Here is a 14,518-nt window from a genome sequence, read left to right on the forward strand (position 1 = left end):
GTTGCTTTTTTACTCAAGAATCTGTTAATAAGGGCCTTGTTGATAGGGTCAATGCATTGGAGGAGGCTGGCTTATACACAGGCATACAGATTCAGAATATTAAGGTTGGTCTCATTGCAGCTTGTGAAATTATAAATGGATCTGTGTTACACCATTGTCTTATGGTTCTGATTATCCGTGGAGACAAATTCAGGCTCATATTAGGGGTATATGGAATAGTTCTAATGTAGATATGAATATTCATTCTCTCCATGAATAAATTACAACTATTTCTTGTGCACACTTTCAGATATCCTCCACTTAAGAGGTTACATCTCATTTTTAAAACTCAGTTTTACCTCTTTTGTGACCACAAAAAAACACTTTTGGACATTTATCATTAATTTGGCTATTGCTATAGTCTTATTTTTAATTTTAAATATCGTCTTTCCACTCCTCTACAAACAATTAAGACTTGCCCTTCACATGGCTCTCCATGATGCTCACAAGCTCCAATTAAAAAACAAAAAAAGAGGACATGTCGGTAACCATGTCCCAGGTCATTGGACCCATTTGGAACAAGGCTCCCTGCAGAAACCCTGTGTTGGAAAACCAAATCTAAAAAAAGGAAAGAAAGAAAGAAAAGAGAGCACCAATAGTCAACCAAGATTGCATTCTTTATGTAAAAATTAACCAGCACCTCTATCTCATTAGCATAGTCTTTAATGAATGATGAAATTGCTTGTTACCAAAGAAGTATTTTCAAAGTATTTTTGTTTTACATGTATTATTATTATTAGTGTGTGAGTGTGTGTGTGTGTGTGTGTGTGTGTGTGTGCGTGCGTGCGTGTGTGCGCGCGCGCTTGTGTGTGTGAACAGAGGTCAGAGAACAACTTTAGGAATCAGTTGTCTCCTTCCACTTCATGGATCCCCAGGAGCAAACTCAGGTTGTCAGCCTTACCAGCAGGGGGAACGCTTAATTAACCCCTTCAATGGAGAGCAGTCTCTCTGGCCACCTCAACTTTGCTTTAAAGGAAGAAACTTTTTCTTTTGATGCGGAGTCTGGTGGATCCCCGGATGGCCTGCCCCTCCCTGTGTAGCTGAAGATGACCTTGATCTTAAGAGTCCTCCTGACTCTGTCCCAAGTGCTGGGATGACAGGTGTGACTCAGCATATCCAGCTACAGCAAACTTCTTCAGGACCTAGTAGCAAGTGCTTGAATTCTATGCCTGTTTCTATATACCGATGTGATTGGAGTCTCATAAATACTGATCAAATCAAAAGCGGTGGCCAATGGGAAAAGCTGAGAAGCCTATGCTCTCCAGATCGCCCTAGAACTATAGTTGCTGAACCCCAATTTTGTACTTACTTGGGCATTTTTGTTGTTGTTGTTGACTTGAGAAGGGGTTTCACATAGCCCTTGAGTCTCCTGCTTCTCATCCCAAATGCTGGGTTACATGTGTTCCCCACCATACTCGGTTTATGTGAGGTGGAGAAACCCAGACCTTCGTGTGTTAGGCAAGTGCTCTAACAACTGAGCTACACTCCCAAGCCCTCTTTTGACATTTGGAACAGAGTCCTTCCTGTATAAGCCTGGTTGGCCAGGGGAAGGGTGCCAGCCTTCAGCCTTCCAGTGTGCCTGCACCTTATCTCATGGGCACCTACCCACCTTCCAGGGGGTGAGGATAGGTGCAAAATTATCAGCACGGGTACAGAGGGACCCCAACTCTGAAGAAGCCTCTTGCACCAGCCTACACAATTCCACTCCACCTCTGCTCACTCTGCCCCATGGCTGTGGCCACCACCAGCTATTAAAGCTGTGCGTGCCTCTGCACAAGCTAGAACTGCAGACCGCTGGGCCCACCATCCTCTCTTTTCCTTGACCTTCCGACACCTCTACCAAATTGTGACAACTGAATCCTGCCTTAGCCTATGGGGTGCAGAGTCACCTTGCTGTGGCTACCTTCTAATTATTATTTTCTTCTTCATTTAGGAAGTATGATCTCATACTGTAGCCCAGGCTGGACTGGAACTCACTATGTAGTCCAGGCTAGCCTCCAGCATGAAGTAATCTTCTCAAACATGAGCCAATGACACTCAGCAAGGTCACCTATTTTAGTGTACAGCTCTGAAGGCTTTGACAGTGGCATACAGTATCGAGTCACCCTCACAGTCAAGATACAGTCCTGTCACCCAACACAGCTCTTCATGACCTCCTCTCCCAGAGGATCTTGGTAACCAATGTTACATCTTCTGGCACTGGAGTGTTATGGGGTACCCACCAGAGAAGACTGCTCAGACATGAGTCTAAGCCAAAAGAATCTCTATTTCAGCCAATAGGTTTCTATTAGCTGGCCAGTGACTACACTGGGTATTTGAGATCCCAGTGTAGCACTGAGCCTTTCTCATGGTGAGCTTTTAAGCACAAAAACCATATTCTGGGTTGACATACTTCCATTAACAAGAACAGTTATCCAGAAATGGAATTACAGAAGACAAAAAGAAAGGTCAGTACAGTTAGAAACGTCCTCAGAACTATGGACCTTGGTGGATTAGGTATTTGTTTTCATTTTGGAAGGTGGCACCATCTCCATGCTGAGTTTAGTGGCCTGAATGGTATTTCCATCATGGAGTCAGTTGTGCTAAGGTCTGAGGGCCTACCTTATAGGGGGCATCCAGAGAGGGCACTGGACCCTCTGGGATTGTGGTTACAGAGGGTTGTGAGCTGCCATGTGGGTGCTGGAAATCACACCAGGGTCCTCTGGAAGAGCAGCCTGTGCTTTTAACTGCTGAGCCATCTTTCTAGCCCTTGGTGTTTTCTGCCCGTCTAGAGTTTCTCTTCGCAGCAGGGTCATGCATGCAGAATCATAGCGTGGGGCCCCGAGGCTGGCTTCTTTCACCCACTGAGAGTAATCTGTTCCTGTGAGTTCACAGCTTAGTGCTCTACCCACTCTACCCTGAGGGACAATTGGGTTCTTTCTGTATTCTGCCACTTCTAAATGGACAACCCTAAAGTCTCCTTCAGGGCTGGAGATGAGGTTCAGTTGGTAGAGTGCTCCATGACCACACAACCCTGGTGAGATTGCTCACACCTGTCATTACAGCACTTAGGAGGTGTAGTCAGAAGTTCAAGGACATCCTCAGCTAAATAAAGAGTTGAAGTCAATCAGGGATACAGGAGATTCTTTCAAATACATATATTTGTGTCTGTGTATGTATATATGTATATTTAAAAACATACAGGCTTTTGTGTGAATATAGCAATTTTTTTTCCGGTTTTTTGAGACAGGGTTTCTCTGTGTAACCCTGGCTGTCCTGGAACTCGCTTTGGAGACCAGGCTGGCCTCGAACTCACAGAGATCTGCCTGCCTCTGCCTCCCGAGTGCTGGGATTAAAGGTGTGTGGCACCACCGCCCGGCGAATATAGCATTTCTTATCATTGACAAAAAAAAACAAAAAAAAACAAAAAAACAGAAGAATAAATTGCTGAATCACTGTGACTAACCTTTGGTAAACACTTAGGTGAAAGACTGGTAGGAGGTACCAGTTCTGACCACTGCAGGACCTATCACGTGGCAGACGAGTTTACAACTGACCTATGCCCTCAATTCATTTATAAAGCTATTTGTTTTACTTTCTAAGACAAAGTCTTTAGTGGCCAAGGTGGACTTTGAGTTCTAAATCTTTCTGTCTCCACCCCTCTTTCCAATTACAAGGATTACAAGACCCATACCACACATCTGGTTTTATTTATTTTTTACTCAATTCATTAAGAAAAAGAAAAAGAAAACAAAAACTTGTGGTAATCTTCCTGTGTCAGCCTGCAGAGCGCTGGGATTAAGGACATGAGGTCACCCACCCCCAAACTCCTAGGAGGGAACAGAGACCCAGAGTGGCTCAGGAATGAGGCAGAGAGAAGAGGGACAGGAGCCAGCCATCAGCCTTCGGGTTCGCCTGCATCTTACCTCATGGGGACCTACCACCTACTTCAAGGGGGCGAGGGTGGATGCAGGATTCACAGAGCAGGTACAGAGGGCCCCAGCTCTGAAGAAGTAGCATGCACAGTCCTGCACGATCCCACCCCGCCTCTGCTCGCTCCGCCCCATGGGCGTGGTAACCACAAGGTATTAAAGCGGTCAGCGCCTCTGCACAGGCTACAGCTGCAGACTGCTGGATATACATTTCTCTGTTATCCTTCGCCTTCTGCCACCTTTACCAAAGCCATCATGTCTCAGGCTCGGCCCGCCACTGTGCTGGGTGCCATGGAGATGGGGCGCCGCATGGACCCGACCTCCAGCGCCGCTTCGGTGCGCGCCTTCCTGCAGCGCGGCCACACTGAGATAGACACCGCCTTCGTGTACACGGAAGGCCAGTCCGAGACTATCCTGGGCGGCCTGGGGCTCGGGCTGGGCCAAAGCGGCTGCAAAGGTAACCTTCACACCTGCCATCCCCCTGGCCCAGCACAGCTTCATTGGGCTTCTGGACCTCTGATCTCCCCTTGTCCAGCCAAGAGCCCTGAAAACTGCAACTCTTCAGGCATGCAATCCTTTAGGCATGTCTAGCTTTCAACTTGACACTCTCCTTCCACACTTTCTTCTGAAAAATTAGCCTAGGCTCCTCCTCACACGATGTGCCTAGCTTTGGTCCAGCCTGGACCCATGTAGCTAGCCGGTCTCTGGGCTCCAGGCTGCTGCCAGCTGGTGCCCCGGAAGCATCTGATCTAAAAGACTCCTGTCTTTGTGGCAAAGCTCAGCATCATCCCAGACAGAAACCTCCTTCCTTCTTCCTTTGCTAATGGCCCTGGATCCTGTAGATCATGATGAGCCTGTTGGTTAACAGGTCTCCTGCTCCACCAGGGTGGCAGCCATAGGAACCAGTGTGGCCACACAAAGGGAACAGGGGCCTGGAGCCATGCAGCCTGGTTGATGCCCTGCCTCAGCCTCTCAAGTGGTGGCATTGCACTCTCTGGGCTGCTGCTATGCTGTACAGAACTTGTCCTTATCCACTGGACTCTCACAGCTCCCATAAGTGGTTTTGCTCCTGGATGCAGAGCACGGTGGGATCCAGAACAGAAGCAGACCTGTTCACTCAGTGCCTTGCTGCTTCCAGATCTCCCGCCCACCTTCCAGTGAAAGTGATGAGTTGTTGTTTTTGTGTTTGTGATAGGATCTCTCTATGCAGCTCAGGTGAGGCTAGCATCTTCATGTAGCCCAGGCTAGGGTATTCCTGCCTCAGCGTCTAGAGTCCTGGCATTCCACACATTCCACATTATCACACAGGAGTCTGGATCTGACTTCTGATTGATGTTTCTTTTTTGAGCCCTCCCTCCTTCCCCTGCCTGAGTTCAGGGCTGTTTGGGCCAGAGCCAAGCTCAGATCTGAAGCTGATGTCCCATCAGCAAGGTCAAGTAATGTGGTAGAATGGAAAAGTCCCAAGTATGTGATTCCTCAGTGTCAGCGCCTACTCGGGGCCTTCCTGCTTCCTCCTCCCTGTGAACAAGTACCTCATGGTTCCTCGTCTGTTAGCTTATCTCTTGCCCTAGACACTCAGGGGAGATTCTCAGGGTTCTTCATGATCCCCAGGCTAGCCCCTGCCTCCCTGCTCTGCCCCACTGTGGAACCACAAGCTCTTCCCTGCCTCGCTACTCAACATTGCCTCTACTCTGCAAAAGCCACAAAGACAGGATCCTCCGCCTCTCCCAGCTCCAGTGCCGGGCTTGGCTCATCCAGGAGCCCAATAAGTAAAGTCACGGTGAAGTAATGGTCATGGTGAGGACACCAACCACTCTTAGTGTCTGCTCTAGGCTAAACCTGTCAACTTGGACTCTGTGTGAGCCGTTATCACTCTCTTTGCCATTTACTGCAGGCAGCATGAGGAGCAGTCAATGGTCAAGGCCAGAGCTACCAATGGCAGAGCTGCAGTTTGAACCCCATTGCATCTCTGCCTTGGTCTCTGTACCTTTCTTATTTCTCTCTCTCCCTCCCCCTCATTCTCTTGCTCCTTTCCCTTCTCTTGGTTTCTGATATAGGGTTTCATACAGGCCTAGATTTGTACTTTGTATGCAAAGATAACCTTGACCTCCTGATTCCTTCCTCTATCTCTCTAGGCTTGGGATCAGGGGCATAGAGCATCCTGTCCTGCCCAGCTCTGTTCCTTAACTGTTACAATAGATACTCTGTTTGGTAAAGCGGTTTGAACTTGTAATTTTCTTCCTTGACAGTGAAAATTGCCACCAAGGCTTGTCCAATGTTTGGGAGGACACTGAAGCCTGAAGATGTCCGGTTCCAGCTGGAGACGTCACTGAAGAGGCTGCAGTGTCCCCGGGTGGACCTCTTCTATTTACACATGCCAGACCACAACACCCCAATAGAGGAGACGCTGCAGACCTGCCACCAGCTGCATCAGGAGGTGAGGGTGGTCCCTGAGCTTGGAGAGATGCTCTCTGACCTTTTCAACTTGACTCTGCCAGGAGAGTGAGAGCTGGGAACACTCAGCAGAGGTGGACACAGACCTCCCTCCAGGCTCCCCACCCAGTCAGTCTCCCTGTCTTTGTCTCCTGGTCCAAACTGGGTTGTGATGGAGTCTCTCCTCTACAGGGCAAATTTGTGGAGCTTGGCCTGTCCAACTATGCCTCCTGGGAAGTGGCTGAGATCTGTACCCTCTGCAAGAAAAATGGCTGGATCATGCCAACTGTGTACCAGGTGAGAGGAAACTGGTGTGCCAGGACCATCCAGACCTTGGGGTCTAAGACTCCATTGATCCTTTATCTTGGAGCATAAGCATGACACTAGTCACCAGCACTAGGTGAATGCCCCAATTGTCAAGGTCTAGGATGGTTAAGGACTAAACTGAGGGACTTAGAAGATACCTTTGGGGTCCCTTGACATGTTCCCCCTCTGACTATCTCCTTGCAGGGCATGTACAACGCCACCACCAGGCAGGTGGAGAAGGAGCTCCTCCCCTGCCTCAGACACTTTGGATTGAGGTTCTATGCCTTCAACCCTTTGGCTGGTATGAGCTGCCATGGGATGGACCTGTGCATGGATGGGTGGGCATGCCTGTTCTGTATTTGCCTATTGATGTTCTGGTGGATGCCCAGTCAGGCACAAGGAAGCTGGGAGCTTAGAGAAGGGATGTCTGGGTTCCCTCCTTCCAATTTCCCTCCTGTTCTCCAGTTCTGACTTGGCTATCTGTGGGAGGAGTCTGGGCCAGGATCTGACTGCTTCTTCCTGCAGGGGGCCTGCTGACTGGCAGATACAAATACCAGGACAAGGAAGGACAGCAGCCTGAGAGCCGCTTCTTTGGACATCAGTTTTCTCAGATGTACATGAACCGGTGAGCTGTGCTTGGGGCTGTGTCTCGTGAAGAAGTGCCATAGGTTTCCTGAATTGAGGGAGCATCCTTGAGGTTGCTTTCTTGGGGACCAATCCTTCTGTGATATTCAGACCCAAAACAGGATGTCAGCTGTCTTGGGCATCTGAGGGATGTTTCTGGATCCTAGTATGGATCCCTTGCTGTCTGTAGTTTTGTTACCCTGTGTGCCATTCTGGGAAAAGTTCTTCCACTTCCAACAGTTGAGAGGACAACCCCAGATGGACTTGGGGGAGCCTGGAGCTTGGTGCTCACGAAGTGAGTCTAAGTCTTGTGACATCTCGGTAGTGAAATTGTCATCATTGTCTCAAGTGGTTATAGGTGGACAGTGTTGGGACCAACCTCCTTCTGTCTCTTTTATGTTTTCTGTTTGTTTGGTTTTAGTTGGTTGAGTCAGCCTCTTGTGTATCTTGGTCTGGCCTCAGACTTTCTGTGTATCTCAGGATGATCCTCCTGCTTCTACACCCTAAGAGCTAGGTATTTTGCTTTTGTTTTGTTTTTTTCCACAAGACATGTTTTCTTTGTGTAGCATGGCTGTCTGGAAATTGCCCTTTAGACCAGGCTGGCCTTGATCTCATAGACTGCCTGCCTCTGCCTCCTGAGTGCTGGGATTATAGGTGTGTGCCACCACCACCTGGCCAAAGAGCTAGGATTACTAGTATCTGTCACCGAACTCTGCTCCAAATGTTAATTTTCTAAATATTGGTGTGACTGAGAAAGCTATGGCAGAAGGATTCCAAGTGCAAGGCCGGCCTCTAGCTAGGGGATGGAATGCTCAAAGCCCTAGCTTTAATACCCAGCACTAGGAAAAGAGAATCAAATTGAAAAATTATCAACTATTCAGTCTTTTTTGTCTAGTGACAATTTTTTCCTATTTATTTATTATTACTAAGAGACTTTCTATTCACTTTACATACCAACCACAGATTCCCCTTTCCTTCCTCCTCCTGTTCCCCAGCCTACACCCCCAAGTCACGCCACCCATTCCCACCTCCTCCAAGTCAAGATGTTCCATAGGGAGTCAGAAGATCCTGGTACATTCAGTTGAGGAAGGTCCAAGCCCCTTCTCCCTGTACCAAGGCTGCCAAAGTGTCCCACCATAGGCACTAGGCTCCAAAAAGGCATCTCATGCACCAGGGAGAGGTCCTGATCCCACTGCCTGGGGGCCCAATACAGTTCATGCTAAACAACTGTCTCATCCATCCAGAGGGCCTGGTCTACACCTGTCAGAATGGCTAAGATCAAGACACTGATGATAGCTTATGTTGGAGAGGATGTGGGGCAAGGGGAACACTACTTGTAAAGCCACCTAGTGACAATTTTTTCATTGAGGTGTGGTTCGACCCAGGCTAGAAAACAACTTTTGATGTTCCTGCCTCAGTCTCCTGAGATGTGGGACTAGATGTGTGTGTCACCACGGCAAGCCACTGTGTGACACTCTTACACTCCCTTCCCCTCTGGCATCTTAGTTGTCATGTCTCCAAGGTTCACTGCAGACCGTAGACTGATACATTTGCTGTTAGAATTCTCTGTCTGGCAAGGAAAGGCCCAGCAAGCAAGCTTTCTGCAGGATGCTCCGATATCAGTTTTGTTGAAAAAGCCGGAGGCAGAGGTGAAAGCAGTGAACAGTCTGTGTTGGCCTTCCTGTGTACCCTGCTTGATTCCAGCCTTGTGTAGTGGGAGCATGCTGCCCACTGGTAGAGTACTTGTTGAGTGTGCAGGATGCCTTGCATTGGATGCTCAGCACCTCAGAACAAAATAACCAAAAAGAACCTGTACCTGCAGGCTTCCTCCTAACAGACTGTGATCCTCCTGCCCATAGTGGGAACCATTGCCTCCAACCGTGAGTGGTTCTGAAGTCATTTTCACACACTGTCAGAAACCAGGGCTCTCCTCCAGTGAATCATGTCCTGGTGGCCTTCACCATGGGCAATGTAGCCCAATGGGTTCTTCCCCTGAAGAAGTCACTGTGACAGGCTGCAGGGAGGGTGTTCCCTCCCTCTGTAAGTAGGCCAGGGAGTTCAGGGAAGGGAGGTGCCTCAGCCAAGACCACAGAGGCCAGCCTGGTGCCCAGGACTTTACCCGGGCTTTTCTGTGACTCAGTGCTCACACGTGGTGCTGGTTGCAGCTGAGAGTCCTCACTGAGGGAGCTGGATTGTAATGTTTGGTGAGCACGTAAAGTACCAGATTCTTGTCCTCTGTGTCCATCCTTGACCTGGCAAGAGGCCTGGAGACTTGTGTGTTCTGATGCTGAAGGGGCAGGGCTCTGCCTGAGGATCCTGACTGCCCCAAGACACTGACTTCCATGTCTCTCCCCGACCCATTCAGGTACTGGAAGGAGGAACACTTCAAGGGCATCGCCCTGGTGGAGAAGGCTCTGAAGTCCACCTATGGCACCAGCACCCCTAGCATGACCTCGGCCACCTTGCGATGGATATACCATCACTCACAGCTCAAGGTAGCCCAGCAGGTCCTGGCTGCTCAGCCTCTGCTGTGAAGTGGGATGGGGCGAGGGGAGGCATGGAAGTGGTAGTGGGCTCCTGCTGCGGCGACATTGTCTGTGGTCCAGCTTCTCCCAGGGTGGTGACCCATGTTAGTGCTGGCTCACCTCACTGTTACAATGGCTGTGTGAAGTCAGTCATCTTGATTTTTTCCCTTAAGATCTAGTTATTTTTATTTTGTCTGGATGAGTGTTTTGTGTGATGGGCACCATGTTCACATAGTGCCCACAGAAGCCAGAAGAGGGTGGCACATCCCCTGGAACTGTAGTTACAGTTGGTTGTGACCTAGCACCATGTGGGTGCTGGAAACTGAATCCAGGTCTATTTCGAGAGCAGAAACTGCTTCTAACAGTTAAGCCATCCCTCCAGGTCTAATGATCTCAATTTTCCTATGTTGAAATTGGTTCAGTGAGGCCACTTTACTTGCTAAAGTCCCACTGCTCCATGTTGTGGGAAGTAAGCATAGATTTGACTCTGAAAAATACATTTAAAAAAAAGTATTTATTTCATCACTTCCAGCACTCCCTGGAGAGAGAAATCATTTCTGTGTCCCTGCGAGTATTTCCTCTCTGCCTGCTGTCCCCACATCCTCCCCCTAACCCCTTTCTCCAGTGTGGGCATACTGGGGTAATGTGCCCCTTTAGTACCTGGTAAACCTCAGGCCTGAAGCTTAGTGTTTCCCAACCTGTCCTGTGGGGTAGAGGAGCCTGAAGGACACTGGCTGTGTGAAGGCAGTGGTTATTTCTCCCAGAAGCAATATTTAAGTGAAATCTTAGCAATCTCACCTCTCAGCAAGCCATAGACAGGAAGGGGTGTGTGATGGGAGCCATGGGGTGGCAGATGTGTGCTGGAATCTGTATCTCCCTTGCAGGGCGCCCATGGGGATGCAGTGATTCTGGGCATGTCCAGTCTGCAGCAACTGGAACAAAACTTGGCTGCCACTGAGGAAGGGCCCCTGGAGGTGGCTGTCGTGGAGGCCTTTGACCAAGCCTGGAACCTGGTCGCCCATGATTGCCACAACTACTTCCTCTAAGCTGGGTCTGACCTGGGGAGGGGTAGAGGGTCCTGCCTGTCACTCTTGGCTCTACCCTGGCCAGTCTGGGCCTGGAGCTGGTTCAGCTGGTCTTTCCCTCCTCATCCAGATCCCTGCTGACTTTGTTTTGTTTCTATCTACTGCCTTCCTGTACTCCCAGTTGTCTTCAGTGTGAGCTGGCTGAGTTCTGCCCTAGGACCTCCTGTAGAATAAAACTGTCACCTGTCATGGCTGTAGCCCAGGCTGCAGCAGACTGGTGGCCTTCTTCTCTTGAATGCCTGTGGTTTGCTTCTTGCACTGAGGGCCCAGCAGAAGTGGGCAGGAGTGTGCCTGATCTTCAGAGGTTAGAGGCCCTGGGTGGCCTGCTCTCCACCAGTGGGGTGCTGTGGGTATCACTCTATATAAATAAAACACTGATGGCCAGTGACCAGGGAGGAAGTATAGGCGGGAGAAAGAGAGAGGAGAATTGGGGAAACAGGAAGAAGGAAGGAGAGACACTGCAGCCACTGCCAGGACAAGCAGCATATAAAGACGCTGGTAAGCCACCAGCCACTTGGCAAGGTATAGATTTATAGAAATGGGTTAATTTAAGCTATAAGAACAGTTAGCAAGAAGCCTGCCACGGCCATACAGTTTATAAGTAATATAAATGTCTGAGTGATTATTTTATTTATTTATTTATTTATTTATTTATTTATTTATTTATTTATTTATTTATTTATTTATTTATTTTGGTTTTTCGAGACAGGGTTTCTCTGTATAGCTTTGCACCTTTCCTGGAACTCACTTGGTAGTTCAGGCTGGCCTCGAGTGCTAGGATTAAGGGTGTGCGCCACCACCGCCCGGCTCTGAGTGATTATTTTATATGTGGATTGTGGGACTGCGGGGCTTAGTGGAACCTGGAGAGAAGCTCTCCAGCTTCAGCGGGGCTTGGTGGTGGCCCAGTGCTCAAGTAGGAAAACCCTCCAGATTCCTTCCGGCACCAGGTTGGGTGTCTTCCTCCCCACCATGAAGTTCCACAGCAGTGGACAGCTCTATTCCCCAGCTGAAGTCTTATAGTTCACTTACAACATTAGCTTACACAGCTTGTAGGCCATGTGATGTCCACAGCCATCCTTCATGCAGAGTATAGGCAACAAGAAGCTGAAAGGTCATCTGGTGAACCCAGGCTGGCCCAGGCTCAGCTCAACACAGCAGGAGGCAGGGCCTTAAAATCAGATCCCCAGAGGTACAGGATGGTTGGTTGCACAGTGACATTGTTACTATGTTACAAGTTTACCCTTGAATCAGGGGTGGAGTTAGCATCTAGATGATCACAATTAGCCATAGAGTATTTGGAGTGCCCTGGATACATAGAGAGAATCAGGATGTAACAGGGAGTGGTTTAGAAAGCTCTTTCGTACAGCTTGGGCACGGTAGCCATCATGAATGACAAAGTAAGGATCCAGACCAGGAAGTTCATGACTTAACTGTCTGCTTCAGAGGAAACATTGTTATTGATGTCCTTTACCCGGGGAAGGCAACAGTAGCAAAGACTGAAATTTGGGAGAAGCTAGCCAAAATGTACAAAACCACCCAGATGTCATTCTCGTGTTCAGATTCAGGACCCACTTTGGGGGCGGCGAAACAACTGGGTTCGGCGTGATCTATGATTCTCTAGATTATGCTAAGAAGAATGAGCCCAAACAGAGACTTGCAAGACAGGGCCTCTGAGAGACGACCTCCCAGAAACAGTGGAAGGAGCGCAAGAACAGAATGAAGGTCAGGGGCAACGTTGGTACTGGCAAAAAGCCAAAGGAGTAGATCTGCAGTGATATGATCTGTGGTGGTTGCAGACAATTTTGGAGAGAACAAATAAACTAAAAGCTTATGTGAAAAAGAAAAAAGAAAAGAAAGATTCTCAGGCTTTTGGATCAGGGAAGGAGAGACAGGGGAGGACCTGAGTTGCTTTTTTTTGCTACTTATCAATCAGGTTTTCACCCTGATACTGACTCCCAAGTTTTTATTAATAATATAAAAATTAGATAAACTCTTCATCTGGCATCCAACCTGGGGCAAGGGTTCCTGAGGCAGCGCCTCTCCCGGGCTGTGCAGCTGCCCTAGTTACTACTTTCAGCAGGCTGTAATTCAGGTGCCCGTGCCCTTGCTTCCCGCTATTCACATTTCCCCTACAATGCATCCTTTTCACGCAGCTCTCTCTCCCCATGGGTTGCAGGCTTTCCCTGGCCCACTTCCTAGGCTGCAGCCGGCCAGCTCAGCCACTAGGACATGCTCTCTGGCCCTGACACCGGCTTCCACCTGCTGGGGCTTCTGCTGCTGGTGCAGCTGCCTCACATGGTCAGCCCTGGCTACATCAAGCAGCTGCAGGTGCCCTCAGCAGCCCAGCCTGTGCTGTGGTGCAGAGACAGCCCACTGTGACCCCATCGTCCACTGGGCTAACCTGGCCACCTGGGCACCGTGCCACCCACCAGCCCTCATTGCCAAGTACTGCAGCAGGAGCTGGGTACCACAGGCCTCCTCACCCCACCACAGTCGACTTTGCTGTAGCCCTCAGGATACAGGGAGGGGTGGGGGAATATTGAGCAGTGTTTGGTCAGGCTTGGTGGCGTTTCTACCTGCTCGGCCATCTAACTGGCCTTTTGTTTTTGAGACGGGTGAGTACACCATGTTGTCCTTGAATGTGACACATATCAGAGCTCCTTGTCCCTAGCTCCCAAGTGCTGGTGTATGTATTATTGCTACCTGGGACGGGGGTTGGGGGGCAGACTCCAACAGGGCAGTGCTCAAAGGGAAGCCAGAGAGTCTATGACTTTTTCTATCTGAGGGGGTCAAGGAAAAAACATTCACAGAATTTCTTGATGGTTTCCTTCTGATCTTTATTCTTCTTTTGCATTCTCTTTATTTTCCTGATGATTTCCTTCTCTCATTCTTGATGTTTTCCTTCCTACTCCATCTTTATTCTAGATGTTTCCCTTCTACTTCCTTCTCTCTCATTCTTGCTGATTTCCTTCTCTCATTTTAACTCTATTATTCTTGTTTTCCTCCAAACTCATTTTAACTCTCATTCTTGATGTTTTCCTCCTAAACCATTTTAACTCTAACTATCTCTAGTCTTCCCCTTACCCTGGTTATATACCCCAGCAAAATCTTTCAGGCAATATAAAAATTATAATGTGGTTACATTCTGTTTTTCAAGTGAATGATTGTAAGTAAAAACCAGCATGTTTTCCGTATCCCTTACATGATTACAGAAGAAAAACAAATTATCCCAAGAACCAACACAAATTCATACCCTAGCAACTTGTCATAAATTAACCGTTAAGACAAGCAAGTTATTCTTCTCAGCCAGGTCTTTTACTGGTAGGCTATATTTTGCAGTTACAAAGGCTCAACACTTTATCTTGAAAGGTAGATAAGGAATATTAAAGGAATCACAAACCTCAACTTTTATATGTGGAAAGAATTAGTCTGCTCTACTTCAAATTTTTGGGGTAAATACCCACTCATCAATCGTTTCTTCTATCAAGAGATTGAGGGCAAAAAAGGGCAGAAGAAATTAATCACCTTTGATCACCAACCAAACCTAGCAAGCAAAGTATATCAATTTGCAACTATTGGGTTGCTCTGTATTTTT

At 48.4% G+C, this 14,518-nt stretch overlaps 1 protein-coding gene and 1 pseudogene across 1 annotated transcript; both read left to right on the forward strand.

Annotated features, from left to right (window-relative positions):
• The first annotated feature begins 3,932 nt into the window (after positions 1–3,932).
• Positions 3,933–11,159, forward strand: LOC102911816 (aldo-keto reductase family 7 member A3). Its single transcript, XM_015999354.3, has 7 exons — positions 3,933–4,407; positions 6,200–6,387; positions 6,576–6,680; positions 6,894–6,990; positions 7,215–7,314; positions 9,679–9,808; positions 10,723–11,159. The coding sequence occupies exons 1-7, from the start codon at positions 3,948–3,950 to the stop codon at positions 10,882–10,884; spliced, it is 1,242 nt and encodes a 413-aa protein (XP_015854840.3). The 5' UTR covers positions 3,933–3,947; the 3' UTR covers positions 10,885–11,159.
• Positions 11,160–11,777: 618 nt separating this feature from the next.
• Positions 11,778–13,170, forward strand: LOC107401672 (small ribosomal subunit protein eS24 pseudogene; annotated as a pseudogene).
• The last annotated feature ends 1,348 nt before the right edge of the window (positions 13,171–14,518 follow it).

This window comes from Peromyscus maniculatus, chromosome 2, assembly GCF_049852395.1.
Source record: "Peromyscus maniculatus bairdii isolate BWxNUB_F1_BW_parent chromosome 2, HU_Pman_BW_mat_3.1, whole genome shotgun sequence".
Taxonomy (NCBI): Eukaryota; Metazoa; Chordata; class Mammalia; order Rodentia; family Cricetidae; genus Peromyscus; species Peromyscus maniculatus.

Coding starts and splice junctions, on each gene's coding strand:
- LOC102911816 (XM_015999354.3), top strand. CDS start 3,948: ATGGGGACCTACCACCTACTTCAAGGGGGCGAGGGTGGATGCAGGATT. Junction 6,388..6,575: donor GCCACCAGCTGCATCAGGAG/GTGAGGGTGGTC, acceptor TCTCCTCTACAG/GGCAAATTTGTGGAGCTTGG. Junction 6,681..6,893: donor TCATGCCAACTGTGTACCAG/GTGAGAGGAAAC, acceptor ATCTCCTTGCAG/GGCATGTACAACGCCACCAC.